At 58.0% G+C, this 16,714-nt stretch overlaps 2 protein-coding genes across 2 annotated transcripts; both read left to right on the top strand.

Moving 5' to 3' along the window:
- Nucleotides 1-376: 376 nt before the first annotated feature.
- On the top strand, nt 377-1,927 carry NUP62 (nucleoporin 62; the record flags this gene model as incomplete). Its single annotated transcript, XM_079724006.1, has 1 exon — nt 377-1,927. The coding sequence occupies one exon, from the start codon at nt 377-379 to the stop codon at nt 1,925-1,927; it is 1,551 nt and encodes a 516-aa protein (XP_079580132.1).
- A 4,977-nt stretch (nt 1,928-6,904) lies between these two features.
- IL4I1 (interleukin 4 induced 1) lies at nt 6,905-16,502 on the top strand (the record flags this gene model as incomplete). The annotated part of the gene is given in 8 exon segments (XM_079723765.1): nt 6,905-6,941; nt 10,741-10,979; nt 11,669-11,781; nt 12,389-12,590; nt 14,650-14,718; nt 15,058-15,194; nt 15,575-16,346; nt 16,350-16,502. Coding segments are annotated over 8 exon segments (1,722 nt in total).
- Between the last annotated feature and the right edge of the window lie 212 nt (nt 16,503-16,714).

Below are 16,714 nucleotides of genomic sequence, written 5' to 3'. Positions count from 1 at the left end.
TCAGGCGCCCACTCTTCGGCCTTCCCCTCCTTGGCAGCAGGGCTCCCGCTGGTGCTGGCTGTGGCCATGAGCGGCCCAAGCACCTCCAGCTCCTAGTGCCTGACCCCCTGGACGGGCTGTGCATCCCGATCCTTCTTTGCTAGTTTAGCAGGGCCTGGTTAGGCTACACATTGGGAAGAGGAAGGGTGGCTGCTTAATCAGAATTATCGAGTCCTGCCACCCTGCAGACGGCTCCGTCGTGCCGCTGAGGTTGCCTTTCCAAAACTGCCATCTGATCATGTCACTTCCTGTGCTTTAAAAAATCTTTCCAAGGTTGCAGACACCGGTGGATTTGCTTTGGGAGCCGGAGTAGCTGCTGCCACCAGAGTCTGGAGCCATGAGCGGGTTTAATTTTGGAGGCACTGGGGCCCCCACAGGCGGGTTCACCTTTGGCGCTGCAAAGACAGCAACAACCACGCCTGCTACGGGGTTTTCTTTCTCCACGTCTGGCACCAGCGGGTTTAATTTTGGGACTCCCTCCCAGCCAGCCGCGAGCACCCCTTCCACCAGCCTGTTCTCACTCACCACCCAGGCTCCGGCGACACAGACCACAGGATTCAGTTTTGGAACCACAACTCCTACAGCAGGAACAACCGGATTTTCCTTGGGGATCAACAGCCCAAAGCTGAACTTGAGCGGCACAGCTGCCACCCCAGCCACGACGCAGCCCAGCGGCTTTGGGCTCGGCGGCAGCACCCTCACCAATGCCATCTCGAGCGCCGTCACGTCAGCCCAGGGCACGGCGCCCACCGGCTTTGTGTTTGGCTCTACCACCACGTCTGCTGCTCCGTCCACCACACCTGGGGGCTTCTCGTTCACGGGTGGAGGCACGTCCCAGACCGGGACCTCCGGCTTCAACATTGGCTCCATGGGGAGTTCGGCCCAGCCCACGGCCCTCACCGGGCTGCCTTTCACACCGGCCACACCAGCGGCCACTGGAGCAGGGGCCACACAGCCTGCTGCTTCCGCACCTGCCGCCGCTACCACCAGTGCTGGGCCCTCGCTCTTTGCCTCGCTGGCAACCGCTCCAACCTCGTCTGCTGCCACCGGGCTCTCCCTTTGTGCCCCAGCCACCACGGCGGGGACGCCCGGAGTGGGGACGTTGGGCTTCAGCCTGAAGGCCCCTGGAGCAGCTTCCACCACCTCCACGGCAACGACCACCACCGCCACCACTGCCACCACCGGCTTCTCCTTGAATATAAAACCACTGGCTCCAGCTGGGATCCCCAGCAACACAGCGGCCTCCGGGACCGCCCCAGCCGGCCCCAGTGCAGCCACCGGGGTGTCCGCCAGCCCCGCGATGACCTACGCCCAGCTGGAGAGTCTGATCAACAAGTGGAGCCTGGAGCTGGAGGACCAGGAACGGCACTTCTTACAGCAGGCCACGCAGGTCAACGCCTGGGACCGCACGCTGATCGAGAACGGGGAGAAGATCACCAGCCTCCACCGCGAGGTCGAGAAGGTGAAGCTGGACCAGAAGAGGCTGGACCAGGAGCTCGACTTCATCCTGTCTCAGCAGAAGGAGCTGGAGGACCTGCTGAGCCCGCTGGAGGAGTCGGTCAAGGAGCAGAGTGGGACGGTGTACCTGCAGCACGCCGACGAGGAGCGAGAGAAGACCTACAAGCTGGCCGAGAACATCGACGCACAGCTGAAGCGCATGGCCCAGGACCTCAAGGACATCATCGAGCATCTGAACACGTCAGGGGGCCCCGCCGACACCAGCGACCCGCTGCAGCAGATCTGCAAGATCCTCAACGCGCACATGGACTCGCTGCAGTGGATCGACCAGAACTCGGCCCTGCTGCAGAGGAAGGTGGAGGAGGTGACCAAGGTGTGTGAGGGCCGCCGCAAGGAGCAGGAGCGCAGCTTCCGCATCACCTTCGACTGAGCCGCTGCCCCGAAGGTGCATAGCGGGGCTGGGGACATGCAGTTACTGTCCCGTTTGGGGTTGCAATGAAATACATGTTTGTTTGTTTCTTTCTTTCAAACAGTTGTGCTGTTGAGAGAACTGTTCCGTGGTTTGACTTTCCACCTTAACGAATAGAAAGGATTCTCAGCGCTCCGGTCCAGGCAGCAGCCTCGCAGGTGTGGTTTCTGTGTGTATCATCTGTGTGTCCTAGACTCTCTCCATCTACTACAACCACCCACCTCCAAGAGCTGGAGAAGCACTGAGCCGCCTGAGAACCACTTGTCTCCCAGCCGGGGTGCCACGCGGCCACTCTGTCCAACACACAGTCATAGGTGCAGGGAGAAAAGACTACGGTTGAAGAATCTCCATCCTCAAGGAGCCAGCAGCCTGGTATAAGTGTAACCAGTATAGAGAAGTGACTTGTGAATGGAACGGACAGTGGGACATAGAATTTCAAAGGAGGAAAGATAGGTCAGATGAGGGACTTGAATGAGGTGTTGAGAAAAGAGGTCTCACCTTGCCTGGCTAACACACCTCGTCCTCATCTCCTTATCTCAGGCTTCACCTCCTCCGGGAAGCCCTCTCAGCCACCCTGAAGCTGGGTCAGGTGGCCGTCCTGCATCCTGCGGGCCCCACACCACACTGAGCTTGCGAGCTCACATCTTTGGTTACACTCGTCACACTGTATTGTGCCGACTGTTTACTTCTCTGCCTTGCCATTAGGTTGTGAGCCCCTGTGGGCAGGGACAGTTTCTTGTTCCCCTTGTGTCCTTGGCACAATTCCTGTCACACTTGTCAAACAGGTGAACAGTACAGATGAAACCAGCATAAAACATTAGTCCACAGAATGCCTGTTGAAGTGGCCAGGGTGCCAGAGGCGGCCACAGACTTGATTCTGAACCTCCCAAAGCCAAAGCAAACCTAGTCAGTTGCAGTGAAATCCACGGTGTCCAGAAGGCAGAAGCCAGCCAGCTGTATCCCAGGTGTCTTTTGTATCTGTCTTTACACTCTGCTGCACTCTCTGAAATACCTACGGCTGTCTGTTGCTTTTCTAAATAAAATAAAGTTTATAGTGGAATAAAAAAGCTGCTGTTAATGTGGATAACTTAGAAGAAGGCTGGGAAAAGAGCAGGTTCCAGATCAAGTGGGATGCCATTTGTCTGAAACTCAGAAGCAAGCAAACCTAAATGCACTGCCGAGGCGTGCATACACGTACATACACACATACACATGTTCGCAACGTGGGTTCCTCTGGTGCTGATGGCAGGAGAGGAGCCGGTGGGGAAACCCGTTATAGCTGGGTCATATCTTCCAGTACATGTAAATATCCAGTCATCTGTCACCATCCTCAAGGCGTGTCATCAGCAGCATTCCTCTCCCTGTTACCTGGGGCTGGCCGGAGGGTTCTAGTTGTGCTTCAACAGTGGGCAACAGGTAAAGCTGGGCTGCAGCTTTGTATCGGGTGATTTCCAGATACTGGCCTGACGTTCTCCCCCTGACCCTGGCCCCTGTAGGCGCTAGTGATGCCAAGCACTCAGATCTTGCTCCTGGTGCAGGGCATTGGAAGTCTGCCCCCCAGCCTCCCTCAGCCTGTGCCACACTAAGCCGTGTTTTGGCTAAGGAGGGCCCAAGGACACTGGACATGTATGGGCCAGTTTCCCAAAGTCATGATCATGAGTCATTTCCTCAGGCCATCTTGGGCTTCTAAGAACCATCCAAGCAGAAGCCATGGAAGAGGGAGGGAAACGAGCTAGAGGAGGGAGAACCCGGCAACCCCAGTTGCTTCTCTCCGAAGGCTCCGGCCCCTGCAACAGTGGCCCTTTGTGCCATCTGTGAGCCATGACTTCATCCGGGACCCGTATCTGACTCCCTCACCTGAGGTGAGGAGAGATGGGGAGGCCTTGAGTCCCCTTAGAAAGTAGGGAGTAGTGTTTTACCTACATGTATTCATTCAGCATCCATCTTTGGAGCACCTGCTACCTACCAGATCCTGATCTAGCATTGGGGTTTCAAAAATGGAACGATAATTCTCTGCGCATGAGGTCACTGGCAGGGGCTACACAATCTCGATAAGAAAAAGAAAATTCCTTGAGCTTGCATTTCCAACGCATATACCTATTACTTTGCATATTAAACATTAGTGGAGCTTAATTGCTTCCTTATAGTTGTATTTTTTTTAGTGACACTTTTTTTTTTTTCGGTACGCAGGCCCCTCACTGTTGTGGCCTCTCCCGTTGCGGAGCACAGGCTCCGGACGCGCAGGCTCAGCGGCCATGGCTCACGGGCCCAGCCGCTCCGCGGCATGTGGGATCTTCCCAGACCGGGGCACGAACCCGTGTCCCCTGCATCGGCAGGCGGACTCTCAACCACTGTGCCACCAGGGAAGCCCTGTATTTTTTTAAAAATAAAAACAAATTGAAGTTCTAATATTTTCCTCCCACAACCCAAGGGATCTCGGGCACCCCACTTTGAAGAACAAAAGCGATTATAATAAATCAACACAACAGCCGTGCCAGAGTGGGGGCACCATGGGGGGAATGGCTCCAGCGTCTTCCTGGGGGAGGCAGAGGCATTCCCAAGATTGCAACAGGGTCAGCAGCTGACTGGGTACCACCCCGTGGATGCTGGCTTCATTGTAATTGCAGTTTCCCTTTCTAGGAAGAAAACAGATGCATTTCCTTGTCAGTCCAGACAAATGGCCTCTCCTTAAGTTCCTCTTCATTAATTAACATGAAGACAAGCATGGTGACTAAATTCGGAGTCAGAGGCTTTTAAAGGTGAATCTCTCCCTCAGTAAGCTGTTACGGCATTTCTTCTCCCTGTTTAGGGGTAAGAGTGGCAACTGTGGGTTTATGGTTACAGCTCGCTTTTCATCTCCAAGACACCCTCAAACAACTGCCTCCATTATGGCCCAGCCCTTTCCCCAGGATGATGCCCCTGCCTCATCTGGCACAGGTGGGCATCAAAGAGTCAGATGTTTGAAACAACCAGAGATTTCCAGAGGTCGAGCAGCCTTGATCTCCAAAGGGAAGTTGAAACAAATGAGTCTCAAGCAGTGGTGTGCTGGTAGCAGTCAGCCCTCTGATAGCATATGCCCATTCCCATGGTGTAAATTCTCCCACAATGGCTGATTTCAAGCCACCAAGGTGAAGTCACCAAACACTAATTTGGGAAATTGACACACACTGTATAGATGCAACTAATTCACCTCGAGAGTATATACGTAATAGTAAAAGGTAATCAGATAATTAAGAGATGAATTTTGAGTATTATCTTTGTTTTTAATAAAATTAATTGTAAATATTTCAATTTTTTAATAATGGCTCGCAAAGCAAAACCAAAAAAGAGATCCGAAAATTAAATGGTCAGCCCTCGTGAATAGGTGTGAGCCAGCTCCAGCACACCACTGCTCCCAAGGTTTTCAATCGACCTCAAAATTGCCTTGGTGCTTTAAAAGTCTGCCCTCAGACCAGCAGCTCTCTGCAGAACTTCCCAGGAACAAAATCCCTCACCCTCAGAAGTCAGGTCTGCTTGTGGACACCAGCCAACCCCCAGCCAGACCTAACTGTCCTGAGCCACCCCTGGGCCTGTCCCACAGCCCTCACACACCTTGGCACTGGTCACTTCACACTCCAGAGACCCACCTGGGCACTGCCCACACCTCACCTCCAGACACCATCCTGGTTCAACCCCATGACCTGCTGAGATTTCCCCGAGGCAGAGCCCAGGTGTGCTGCTCTGCTAGGCTCAGGCCTAGCCTGGGGCCATGGGGCCACATCAGACCCCCACCCCTGGGTTTTAAGAACATAGACCCCCAAATCCACTGAACTGAAAGTGACACTTCCTGACAAAGATACTCAGTATCACTTAGATGCAGTGTGGGCTCTGTGAATGTTGATTCAAACCAACTGTTAAAAAAAAGTTTTGATGGGACTTCCCTGGTGGTCCAGTGGTTGAGACTACGCGCTCCCAGTGCAGGGGACACAGGTTCGATCCCTGGTCGGGGAACTAAGATCCTGCATGCCGCATGGCGTGGCCCAAAGGAAAAAAAAAAACACGTTTTGAGATAATCAGGGAAGTGTAAGCATTGATTTAATATCATTTTTAAATGTGATAATGGTATTGGAGTTTTATTTTTGAAAAAGCAAATAAGTTCTTATCTTTTTTTAATTAACTTTTATTGGAGTGTAGTTGATTTACAATGTTGTGTTATTTTCTGCTATACAGCAAAGTGAATCAGTTATATATAAATCCACTCTTTTAGATTCTATTCACATATATGTCATTACAGAGTACTGAGTAGAGTTCCCTGTGCCGTACAGTAGGTCCTTATTAGTTATCTATTTTATATATAGCAGTGTATATATGCCAATCGCAAGCTCCCAATTTATCCCTCCCACCAAGTTCTGTTCTTTTAGCGCAGAGGTTGGCAAACTGTGACCCCACTTCCTGTTTTTGTAAGTAAGGTTTTATTGGAACACAGCCACACCCATCCATTTACATGCTGTGACTGCTGGGAAGACAGAGTTGAGTAGGCGAGGTGGAGACCACGTGGCCCCAAAAGCCTCAAATGTTTATAGAAAAAGTTTGCCAACTTCTGTCTTACAGAAACATCCTGAAGTATTCACCTACAAAAATGATAATATGTCTGGGGTTTGCTGTAAAATAATCAGTGGGGGAGGGAGAAAGTGTAAATGAAACAAGATAGGCTATGAGGCGATGAATGCACCTAGCTTCATCATCCTAGTCTGTTTTTATATATGTTTGAAATTTTCCATAATAAAAAACTTTCGAGAAGGGGGCATCTGCGCTCCACAGCCTCCTAACTGCTCTGACCCCACACCAGGACCCTGGCATCTCTGGTCTAACAAGGGAATCGGGACAGAGCCAGCACCACTCAGCCTGGTTTCGCACACGGCCAACGATGACTTCTATCCCGGGCTAACCAGAAAGGCCATGGGCGCTGAGAGAGCCCGCCAGAGCCAGCCATGCAGTGAGTGCCCCCATCAGAGCCCTGGGGTTCTGGAAACTGGGGGAGGAGGGGCAAGGGGGCTCTGAGGGAAGGGGGCCCCTGTCTAGGGGTCAGGCCAGAGATCAGGGCCTCCAGTAGGTCTGTCCTCTGCCCTCTGTACCCCTCCCCATCCAGGTCTGGACCCCCGACTTCTGCCTGGGGCCCTTGGCATCCTCTGGGTAAGCCCTGCCCTCCTCTGAGACTCGGTGAAAGTTTTAATACTGACCACTCAGGGTCTTTGGACTGACTCAGAGGGAAGAATATATATAAGGCACTAGCCCTGTCCGTTGCCCATCTCTGTGGCCACCATCACTAGTAGCTGCCCTGAGGGGCCACAGAGGCCCCCCGGGGGGCGGGGAGCAGGGCCAGGTCTCTGGCTGCTTCGGATGTGACCTAACCCCATTAGAACTGTCGTTGTGGTTCTAGAAGCCAGCCAAATAAGGTAGGGTTTTCTCCCTAGAGGCAGTTTTTACCTGAAAGGGTTGAAAAAGCCCCAGGTCTTTCCCACCATCTGCCCCCACCGTCAGTTCTCGCTGTGTGTTCTATTTCTCCTACTCACAAGCTTAGGAAACCTAACCTAATCCAAACCACTCTTTCTCATGACCCTAATTCATACCCTAATACCCTAAATTCAACCCTAACACCAATCTCTGATTTTATCAGGAATGAGTCTGGAAGACCAGTTATTTCTGCCAAAGCAACCCCCACATTACTCATAATCTCTTGACCCCAAAACAACCTTTGGTGTATGGCCTTCCAGCATTTCTTTTCCTGCCAACTGTACCGTGGACCATATCTGGCCATATCTGATGTTGGGTGTTCCACCAACATCAACCAAACCCTAGCCTGGTGCTTCTCAGCCGGGGCGATTCTGCCTCCCCTTCCCCTGGGAACGGTTGGCGATGTCTAGAGACATTTGTAGCTGTTAAGCCTTGAGGGGCAAGTGCTACTGGTATCTAGTGGGTAGAGGCCAGTGATGCTACTCAACATCCTACAATGCACAGGACCTTCCTCACAAAAATGGTCCCAAATGCATAGCACCGAGACGGAGAGCCCCTGCCCAGGCCCCATCCCCGGTCCACGAGCCTGAGCTAACCAAGTGGTAGCCATCCTGGAGCCGCGCTGCTGGGATCAAACACAGGTTCTGCCCCTTCTTAGCTGGTGCCTGATCTGGGCCCCAGTTTTCTCCACTGTAAAATGGGGACAGCTCAACCCACCCTGTCAGAGTTGTCACTGGAGTCAATGAAGTAGAACGTGTAGCGTGTCGGGCACGCAGTGCTCAGCAGGACCCACCTTCACTTTATCAGCATCAAGCAGACCGAGCAGGCCTTGCCCTCGTAGCCTCCGTGAGTCCTGCTCGCCTCCCCGCCTGACTCCTTGCATGGGGTCTCTGGGGTAAGGCTACACGCCTTCCATAGAGTCCGGGGGTTGAACTGGGGGTGTGCCCGGAGCCGGGGGGACTGTGAACAGAGACCCTGTGCAGGAGAGACCAGGGGGTCAACCCAGGGACCCCGGGAGGGCCCCCCCAGATGCTCTGCAGACCCGCACCCCTTGCCCAGACATGCCCTGGGAGCCCCTTGGCTCCGCTGCCTCCATCCCTTTCTGCTTCCACGTTCTTGTTGCTCCCTTTCTCTGTGTGGGACATTACCACGAGGCCGTAGAGCAGAGGGGCCTCCGGGAAGGGGACGGGGTGGGGGTAGGGACCTGGGATCAGGTGGACTCCCAGCTCTGCTGTTTCCCACTGTGGGACCCAGGGCAAGTGCCTTCCCCGCCGCGGGCCAGGTTCCCCCTCCCTCACACGGTGTGTAAGTTCTGGCACGCCAACCCTCCACGTCATTGTGAATGAAGCAGGCGGGGTCTGCGATGAGAAGGCCTGCCAGCTCTGAGGCCTGTGCAAGTCCTGGGGTCCGCCCCTGCCCGGCCCCTGGCCACCTCTGAGCCTCAGATTCCTCCTCTACCCAGGGCAGAGCTCTGAGCACAGGCCACCTCAGAGAGCGGCAACCCTCTCGCTGCTGGTTTTTGCTGACTCTCGCCCTTTCTCTCAGTGTCCAGCTCACTGATTTTGTTTCCTTCTTGGCCACCGCCTTCCCACCCGCATCAGATGTTTTCTGACTCACTGGTATGCACCCCCTCCAGCCCCGTACCTCCATCAAACCACATCCCTCTTTGATTTACTGTTTGGATTTTCCCAACTGGTTGCTGCACAGGACCTGCCGCCCTCTGGCTTTCCTCCTCACCACTCGCCTGGTGCTCTCTCCTCCAACCTCAAGAAAAATCCCCAAGATTGCCTCTCCCCACCCCCTTCAAGGGACCCACGATGTGTCCCCTTGGCTAAAGCCCCGAAGCCATGAGCCACGCAGTGGCTCCTTGGAGCCGGGTCACCCTGTTCTCACTGCCTGCCCCCCGCCCCTGAGGAGAAAAGGGCCCACGGACAGTGGGTGGGGATGGCCAAAGCCAGGGAGAGAGACAGAAGCACTGGACAGTTTCTCCGAGGTGCCCCCCGCCGAAGCCCTAGCTTGAGCCGAGCGTCACAGTGGTTCTCAGCGCAGCGGGGACGGGCTCCTTGTGCAGGGCTGGGGTCCAGGGGGCCTTCACTGAATCCCTCCAGCACCCCCGCGGTGGCAGCAGCTGGCATTTCCTAAGAAGCAGCTTCTAGTACTGACCCGGCTGCTGTTCCCAGGGCCCCGACCTGGATTCACTGCCTACTCCCTCCAGCACAGGAGCGGCCCCCCCTTGACAGATGACACCAGCGCCAAAGAGAGGGGAAAGCCTGCTCCAAGTCCCCCGCTGGCAGGTGCCAGACTCAGGACCCAGGCAGGCTGGCCCAGAGCTCGTGCCACCGACCATGAGCTGCTGCCTGCGAGTCCCCTGCTGTGCCCGTTTCACTGAGCTCAGAGCGGCCATGTGGCGGGGGCCAGCGAGGGCCCTCCAGAGAGAGCACAGGGACGGCTGACACAGAGAAGGACTCAGAGGCTGTCGCAGGGCACACGCAGTCCCAAGGCGAGAGGCCGCCTCTCCCCCTGCTCTGAGAATGAAAGAGGCAGAGAAGGCAGAGGAGAGGACAGACACAGGGGCCCTGCGATCACATCAGGGGGACCGAGGGCTCGGGCAGGCCAGACTGATCTGCTTCCTCCCGACCCCTTCCCCCTCCGCCGCGCCCCCTCTAGCCTCAACTAGACTCTGAGCATCTGACCCGCCGCCCGGGAAAGGAGTTTCATTTCCCACAGTTCAATTTCCCAGAAGGGAGGGGAGGGCGGGGCTCGGCTCGGTTTAAGGACCGAGAGGGGGGACTCGGCAGACAGGCAGAGTGGACAGGGGAGAGAGGAGGTGCTGCTGCCTTTGGAGGCCGAGGTAGCGAGGAGGCTGCAGAGAGACTGGGCCCCATGGAAACAGATGGGGAGACAGGGCTGAGCAGGGCAGATAAGGGAGAAACAGGGAGACCCAGAGGAGGTGAGAGAAAGGGGGGACAGAGAGGAGAGACAGGAGAGGAGGGCAGACAGGTGAGCAGAGCCCAGGAGCTGGCTAGCCCGGGATCAGGGGACACACACGTCTAGAGAGACCAGGGCCATAGTGGGGAGGGCTGAGGGGGGCGCGGGGCAGCCCACAGCGGGCCAGGCTCGGGGGCACACAGGCTCCTGTCACAGTGGCCCTGCTTCCCCTCCAACCCAGACAACGTCTCCCCCAGAGAGACATGGACTCCTTGGGTAAGTAGGCAGGGGAGGGGGCGGAGCCCGCTTTTCTCTCCCCACATACCCGCTGACCCTGTCCTTCTTCCCCCCAGCCTGGCGCCTCCTCGCCCTGGTCCCCGTCCTCCTCATCCTGGCGGCCTCCCTGGACTGGCAAACTGCCCAGAGCCACGACCCCTTCGAGAAATGCATGCGGGACCCCGACTATGAGCAGCTGCTCAGAGTCCTGACCTTGGGCCTCAATCGGACCTCGAAACCCCAGAGGGTGACTGTGGTTGGTGCGGGCGTGGCTGGGTTGTTGGCCGCCAAGGTGCTCAGCGATGCTGGACACAAGGTGAGAAGTGCTGCTTGCTGTCTACCTTGAGTCTTTCCTGCTGCGGCTGGGAGTCCTGGGTAGAGGGGCCTGGCCACGTCCCTGTTGAGGGGTGGGGGTGATGGGAGGCGGAGAGAGGGAGCTATGCTTTCCTTGTGGTCTGGGGAGCGAGGCCTGGAACCCTCTGCTCTAACATGAAGCCCAGAGGGAACATGTGTCAGTGCTGAGGGGGCTTTGACTTTCCCTGCCCCACTCTCATCCTAGAGGAAAGTCCCTTGAAACCTCCTCCAACTTCCTGGGGGCAATTTGTGTTGGTGGAGATGGAAACTCCACACAAGGGGAAGTGCCCCCTGAAGTCTAACCACTGTCCCTCTCACTGAAATCCAAGAATGAGTATGGGCCAGGCCAGTGGCTTCAGTACACACAAGAAATCTCCCCACTCCCTGAGCTGGGAAGTCCCTCTGAAATCTGGCCAGCAGCCTTCCTGCTGCAGTCTGGAAATTGTCACATTGTACATGTTCACTATGACTTTCTGTTCTCCCACCAGCCCCTCCCACCCCCCCATAAAAAAGATCCTTCTTTCATCTCCGTCTGTGCTGCTGTGGGGATGGAAGGTTGGGTAGGTGCACGGCGGGGGGGCTGCGACAGGGTGGAGATGGGGAGTCAGTGGGAGGAGCTAAAGCACCTGCTTGCTGCCCATCGTCCCTCAGGTCACCATCCTGGAGGCAGACAACAGGATTGGGGGCCGAATCTTCACCTACCGGGACCGGAAGACCGGCTGGATTGGGGAGCTGGGAGCCATGCGCATGCCCAGCTCGCACAGGTGGGGCCTGACCTGGGAGGCAGGCAGGCGGGGGGCCACCCCAGCCCCTACCTCTGAGCCCAGTCTCAACCAGATTACCAACTCAATCACTGCTCCAGTGCCAGCACGAACCTCAACTCTGACCCCAAACCTGGCGCCCCAGTCAAGTCAGGCCTAGACCCAGCCTCCCGCTCTGTCCTTTTCCTGACACTTCCAGGCCTCCCGCTCCAGCCCCACCACTGAACCCCTGAAGTGCTCAGGCCACTGCGTCCAGCCCTTCCAGACCCCCAGCTCTATCTTCCCCGACCCTGGTCCTTTGCCCATCCCCAGCTCCCACCCCCATCCAGCACAGCTCTGTCCCCATTCCTACTTGATGCCCAGTGAAAGCGACCTCCCCCTCCAAACCCAGTCCTGAAGTGCTGCGCCCTCAGCCTTCCAGCCTTGTTCCCCTTTCATTCCCGTCTCTGGCACTGACGACCCCCAGTCTAGCCCAGCTCCAGCCTCATGCCCAGCCCCAAGCCCCGTCCCCAGCTGCCCCACCCACCCCCTTCCCTTCTCCAAGCCCCACTGGGGAGAGGGGCCCCCACCTCCCCCGCCCGACCCTCACCAGCGGCTCCCACTCCCTCAGGATCCTCCATGAGCTCTGCAAGCGCCTGGGACTCAATCTGACCAAATTCACCCAGTACGACAAGAACACGTGGACCGAGGTGAATGAGGTGAAGCTGCGGAACTACGTGGTGGAGAAGATGCCTGAGAAGCTGGGCTACAAGCTGCATCCCAAGGAGAAGGGCCACTCGCCCGAAGAAATCTACCAGATGGCTCTCAACAGGGTAGGTGCATCCGCGAGCCCTGCAGCCCTGTCCCCCTGCCCCTGTCCTCCACGCTGTGGTGTCCCATGCCCTTTCCTCCTCCTGGCCTAGCTTTCCTTTTCCCATTCCTTCTGGTTTCCCATCACTGGCTCTTCCATCTTTAGTTCCCCCATAAGCCCTGCTGATCCGCATCTCCCATCCCCTTCTCACTCACACACTGGCTGGGACAACCTCACCTTTCTACACGTGTGGGGTTTTTTGTTGGTTTGTTTTGGGTTTTTTTAGGCTGCGTCATTCAGCCCGTGGGATGTGGGATCTTAGTTCCCCGACTAGGAATTGAATCCATGCCCCCTGCATTGGGAGCTCAGAGTCTTAACCACTGGACCGCCAGGGAAGTCCTTCTACACCTTTGGTTTAAACTATGATCTGTGGGCTTATGTTTTCCAAGTCCATCTCCTGAGACCCAGACCTATGTCTGTCTCCCCCTGGCCATCCCCCAGGACCCTCCAGCTCCCACTGAGCTCGGCGGCAGCTTCCCTGAACCCACTCAGATTCCTGGGTTCCCCATCTCACAACAGTGCCATCATCACCACCCCCGGTCACGAAGCAGAACTCCAGGGGCCATCCTCGCTTCCTGCCTTCCCTGTCAGGCCCCAGCTCCACCCATCCTGCCCTCAACTGTCTCACACTGTTCCTACCTCTCTGTCCCCCCAGCTCCAGCCCCAGCTCAGGCCTGGACCGCTCCCTGCATCCTCACCCTGGCCCACCCTGCTCACAGCCCCCTGTGCTCCCTAGCGCCTCAGCCTCAGTTTGAAGCCCTGAGCAGTCTGGTCTCTCCCACTCCTTTAGCCCCATCTTTTCTCCAAGAAGTTTTTCTTGCCCACCCCAAACTCTCACGGTGGCCCAAACACCTTCGGCTGTGTGCTCCTTCGTGTGCATTATGCTTGTCCGCCGTCCCACACCCATGCCACTGACCCTGCCTGGAAGGCCTTTTCCTTTTCCCACCCAGGGAACCCTTTTCATCCCTCAAGAACCAGCTCCAGTGTCCCCTCCTCCAGGCAGCCTTCCCTGATGCCCTCAGGGAGGAGCCAGCCTAAGCCTCCTATGGGAGCCCCTAATTGTCCATCTCCTCTCGTGGACAAGGGTGGGCACTTAGTCCAGGTCATTTCTGTGCCCTGGCAGTGCCCAGTTTAAGGAGCCTAGGGAAATGTGAGGGGAAGTGTGAGTGAGTGAGTGAGTGAAGGGACACCTCCTTTGGGGAGTTCCCCGGCCACAAGAGAGAAGCCAGGTGGACAAAGGAGAGGGCTGAAAACAGAGGGCAGCGAGGCTTCCGGGAGGGGATGAGGCTTGAACAAAGCGGTGAAGGATGACCAGTTGGGTGCCTGGCAAAGATGAGGGGGGTGAGCAAGTGCAGGGGTGTGGAGGTGGGGGAGACCCGAGGGTGGTCTGGGCACTGGACACTGTGCTGTAGACCTGAAGCTGCCCTAAGAGATGGTGACCGAGGGGCTGGCAGGGGCCTTGAACGGCAGGCTGAGGGCTGGAACTCTGCGGCTCCAGGCACTGGGGAGCCACAGAAGGCTGTGGGCAGGGGAGGCGCCGTGAACAAACCCCTGTGAGCAGTCATGCCCTGTCAGGGCTGATGGGTGGGTGGCAGAAGGGACTCCACTTCCGTCTGCGCCCACAACGATCCAGGCGACAGATAATTACCGTCCATAAGGACACAGTGCTGACTGAGACAAATAATTACTGTCCACAAGGACACAGCGCATGGAGCGCACAGGCTGGGACAGAGGCAGGCAAAATAACACCCAACCGGGATGAGTGTGGCATTGTCCGGGTGGACCGAACGCCCGGGGAATGAGGGGTAGGAACGACTCAGGAGGACTTCCCAGGGTGGTGACATAGTTGCAGTGGAGGGCAAGGCTGAGGGCCAAGCACAGGCGACATCCTGGCAGCTTGAACAAGAGAGGTAAATGGCCGGCCATGGGCAGGAGCAGGAAGAGAAGCCAGGTTTGGACCCCAGGTGGGGCCTCCCCGGTCCTGTCCCCACAGCTCAGCGCCACTGCTTGTCCCTCCACAGGCCATCAAAGATCTCCGGACACTGGGCTGCAGAAAGGCAATGATGAAGTTTGAAAGGCACACGCTCCTGGTGAGTGAGGGCCTCGGTGTCGCTGTCTGAGAAACGACGACAAGGAGGGTGCCCATGGGGCCTTGGGCGGGGAGTCAGAAGGCAGGAAACCGGGACCCCAGGCCTGCCACCTCCTCCCTGCCTGACGGGGCTGGACACGCCCCTCTTTGGGCTTCGGTTTCCCTCATCTGTCACAAAGTGGGGGGGGGCCGTTTCGCTGAGGTCCAGGGAACCGCACTAAGCAGGGTCGTGTCACTGAACTAAGTAAGAGGCTCCGCGGGGAGCGGCCCCGTGGGAGGGGGTACGGAGCCGGCAGGTGCAGCCTGCCTGGGCCCTGACCTGGGCCACGCCATCCCCCAGGAATACCTCCTCGGGGAGGGGAACCTGAGCCAGCCTGCCGTTCGGCTCCTGGGAGACGTGATGGCCGAGGACGGCTTCTTCTATCTCAGCTTCGCCGAGGCCCTGCGGGCTCACAGCTGCCTCAGCGACCGGCTCCGGTGAGGCGGGCTGGACAGACGCGGGGGCCGACGGGGCGAGTACGGAGTGGGCGGGGCTGGCGGGGTGGGCTTGGTCCGTAGAGATGAGGGCCTGGACCCAGGGGGCGGAGAGAGGCGCGCTGGGTCCCGCCACACTCGCCCCGCATCCCGGTTCCTCCAGGGGATGAAAGGCACCTGGAGAGTGGCGTGGCCCTGAGGGCACGAGGCGGGGTTCCCGGGTCACACCGCTCTGCCCCCGGGCCTGGGGGCGGGTAGATGAACGGGTGGGATTAGAGGCAACCGGCAAGTGAGAACTGGAGCGGGGAGGGGGGAGTGTCTGGGGAGAGGCCGCTGCGGAGATGCAGGGCCCGAGAGCCCGTCACGCACCCGCCCCGCCGCAGGTACAGCCGCATCGCGGGCGGCTGGGACCTGTTGCCGCGCGCGCTGCTGAGGTCGCTGTCGGGGCCTGTGCTGCTGCACGCGCCCGTCGTGGCGATTAAGCAGGGGACGCACGAGGTGAGCGTGCACATCGAGCCCTCGCGCCGGGCCCGGAATCTGAAGTCCTTGACGGCCGACGTGGTGCTGCTGACGGTGAGCGGGCCCGCGCTGCAGCGCATCACCTTCACGCCGCCGCTGACGCGCAAGCGGCAGGAGGCGGTGCGCGCGCTGCATTACATGCCGGCCACCAAGGTGTTCCTGAGCTTCCGCCGGCCCTTCTGGCACGACGAGCACATCGAAGGCGGCCACTCGAGCACCGACCGACCGTCGCGCATGATATTCTATCCGCCGCCTGGCGAGGGCGCGCTGCTGCTCGCCTCGTACACGTGGTCGGACGCGGCTGCCACGTTCGCTGGCCTGAGCCTGTCGGAAGCCCTGCGCTTGGCGCTCGACGACGTGGCTGCGCTTCACGGGCCCATCGTGTACCGGCTCTGGGACGGCAGGGGCATCGTCAAGCGCTGGGCGGAGGACCCGCACAGCCAGGGCGGCTTCGTGGTGCAGCCCCCGATGCTCTGGCGAACCGACAAGGATGAGGGTCAGGAGTACGACTGGGCGGTCCCCTACGGCCGCATCTACTTCGCCGGCGAGCACACGGCCTACCCGCACGGCTGGGTGGAGACGGCCGTCAAGACGGCACTGCGGGCCGCGGTCCTGATCAACGGCCGGACCAGCAGCTGAAACGACCCCCGGACCATCAACAGCACGGGGCATGTGCACGTGGCGCCCGCCCACCACCACCCGCGCAGCCTCGAAAGGGGGCGGGGCACCCACTCTCCAGCCTTACATGCGGTCACCGCTCCGCACACGACCCAAAAGAGGACCCAATATTAAAGTATTTTTGGAAACAGCGGTGTGGTCCCGCCCCCTCCCTGGCTCAGTCGCTTCCCCAGTTTGCAGGGAGCAAAACCATTAGCCCTCGCGGTAGAAGGGGCTGCGCCTGTCCTGGAGCCCCAGAAGCTGTCCCACTTCTTCCTGGGCCGTGGGCTCCGTTTGGGGGAGTAGGACGTACAGGACGGACACCACTTTGCACCACTGGTGAACGT

Source organism: Hyperoodon ampullatus (assembly GCF_949752795.1).
Source record: "Hyperoodon ampullatus genome assembly, chromosome: 18".
Classification (NCBI taxonomy): domain Eukaryota; kingdom Metazoa; phylum Chordata; class Mammalia; order Artiodactyla; family Ziphiidae; genus Hyperoodon; species Hyperoodon ampullatus.
The sequence above is the reverse complement of the archived record's forward strand: the minus strand, read 5'-3'. Positions and strand labels throughout refer to the sequence as shown.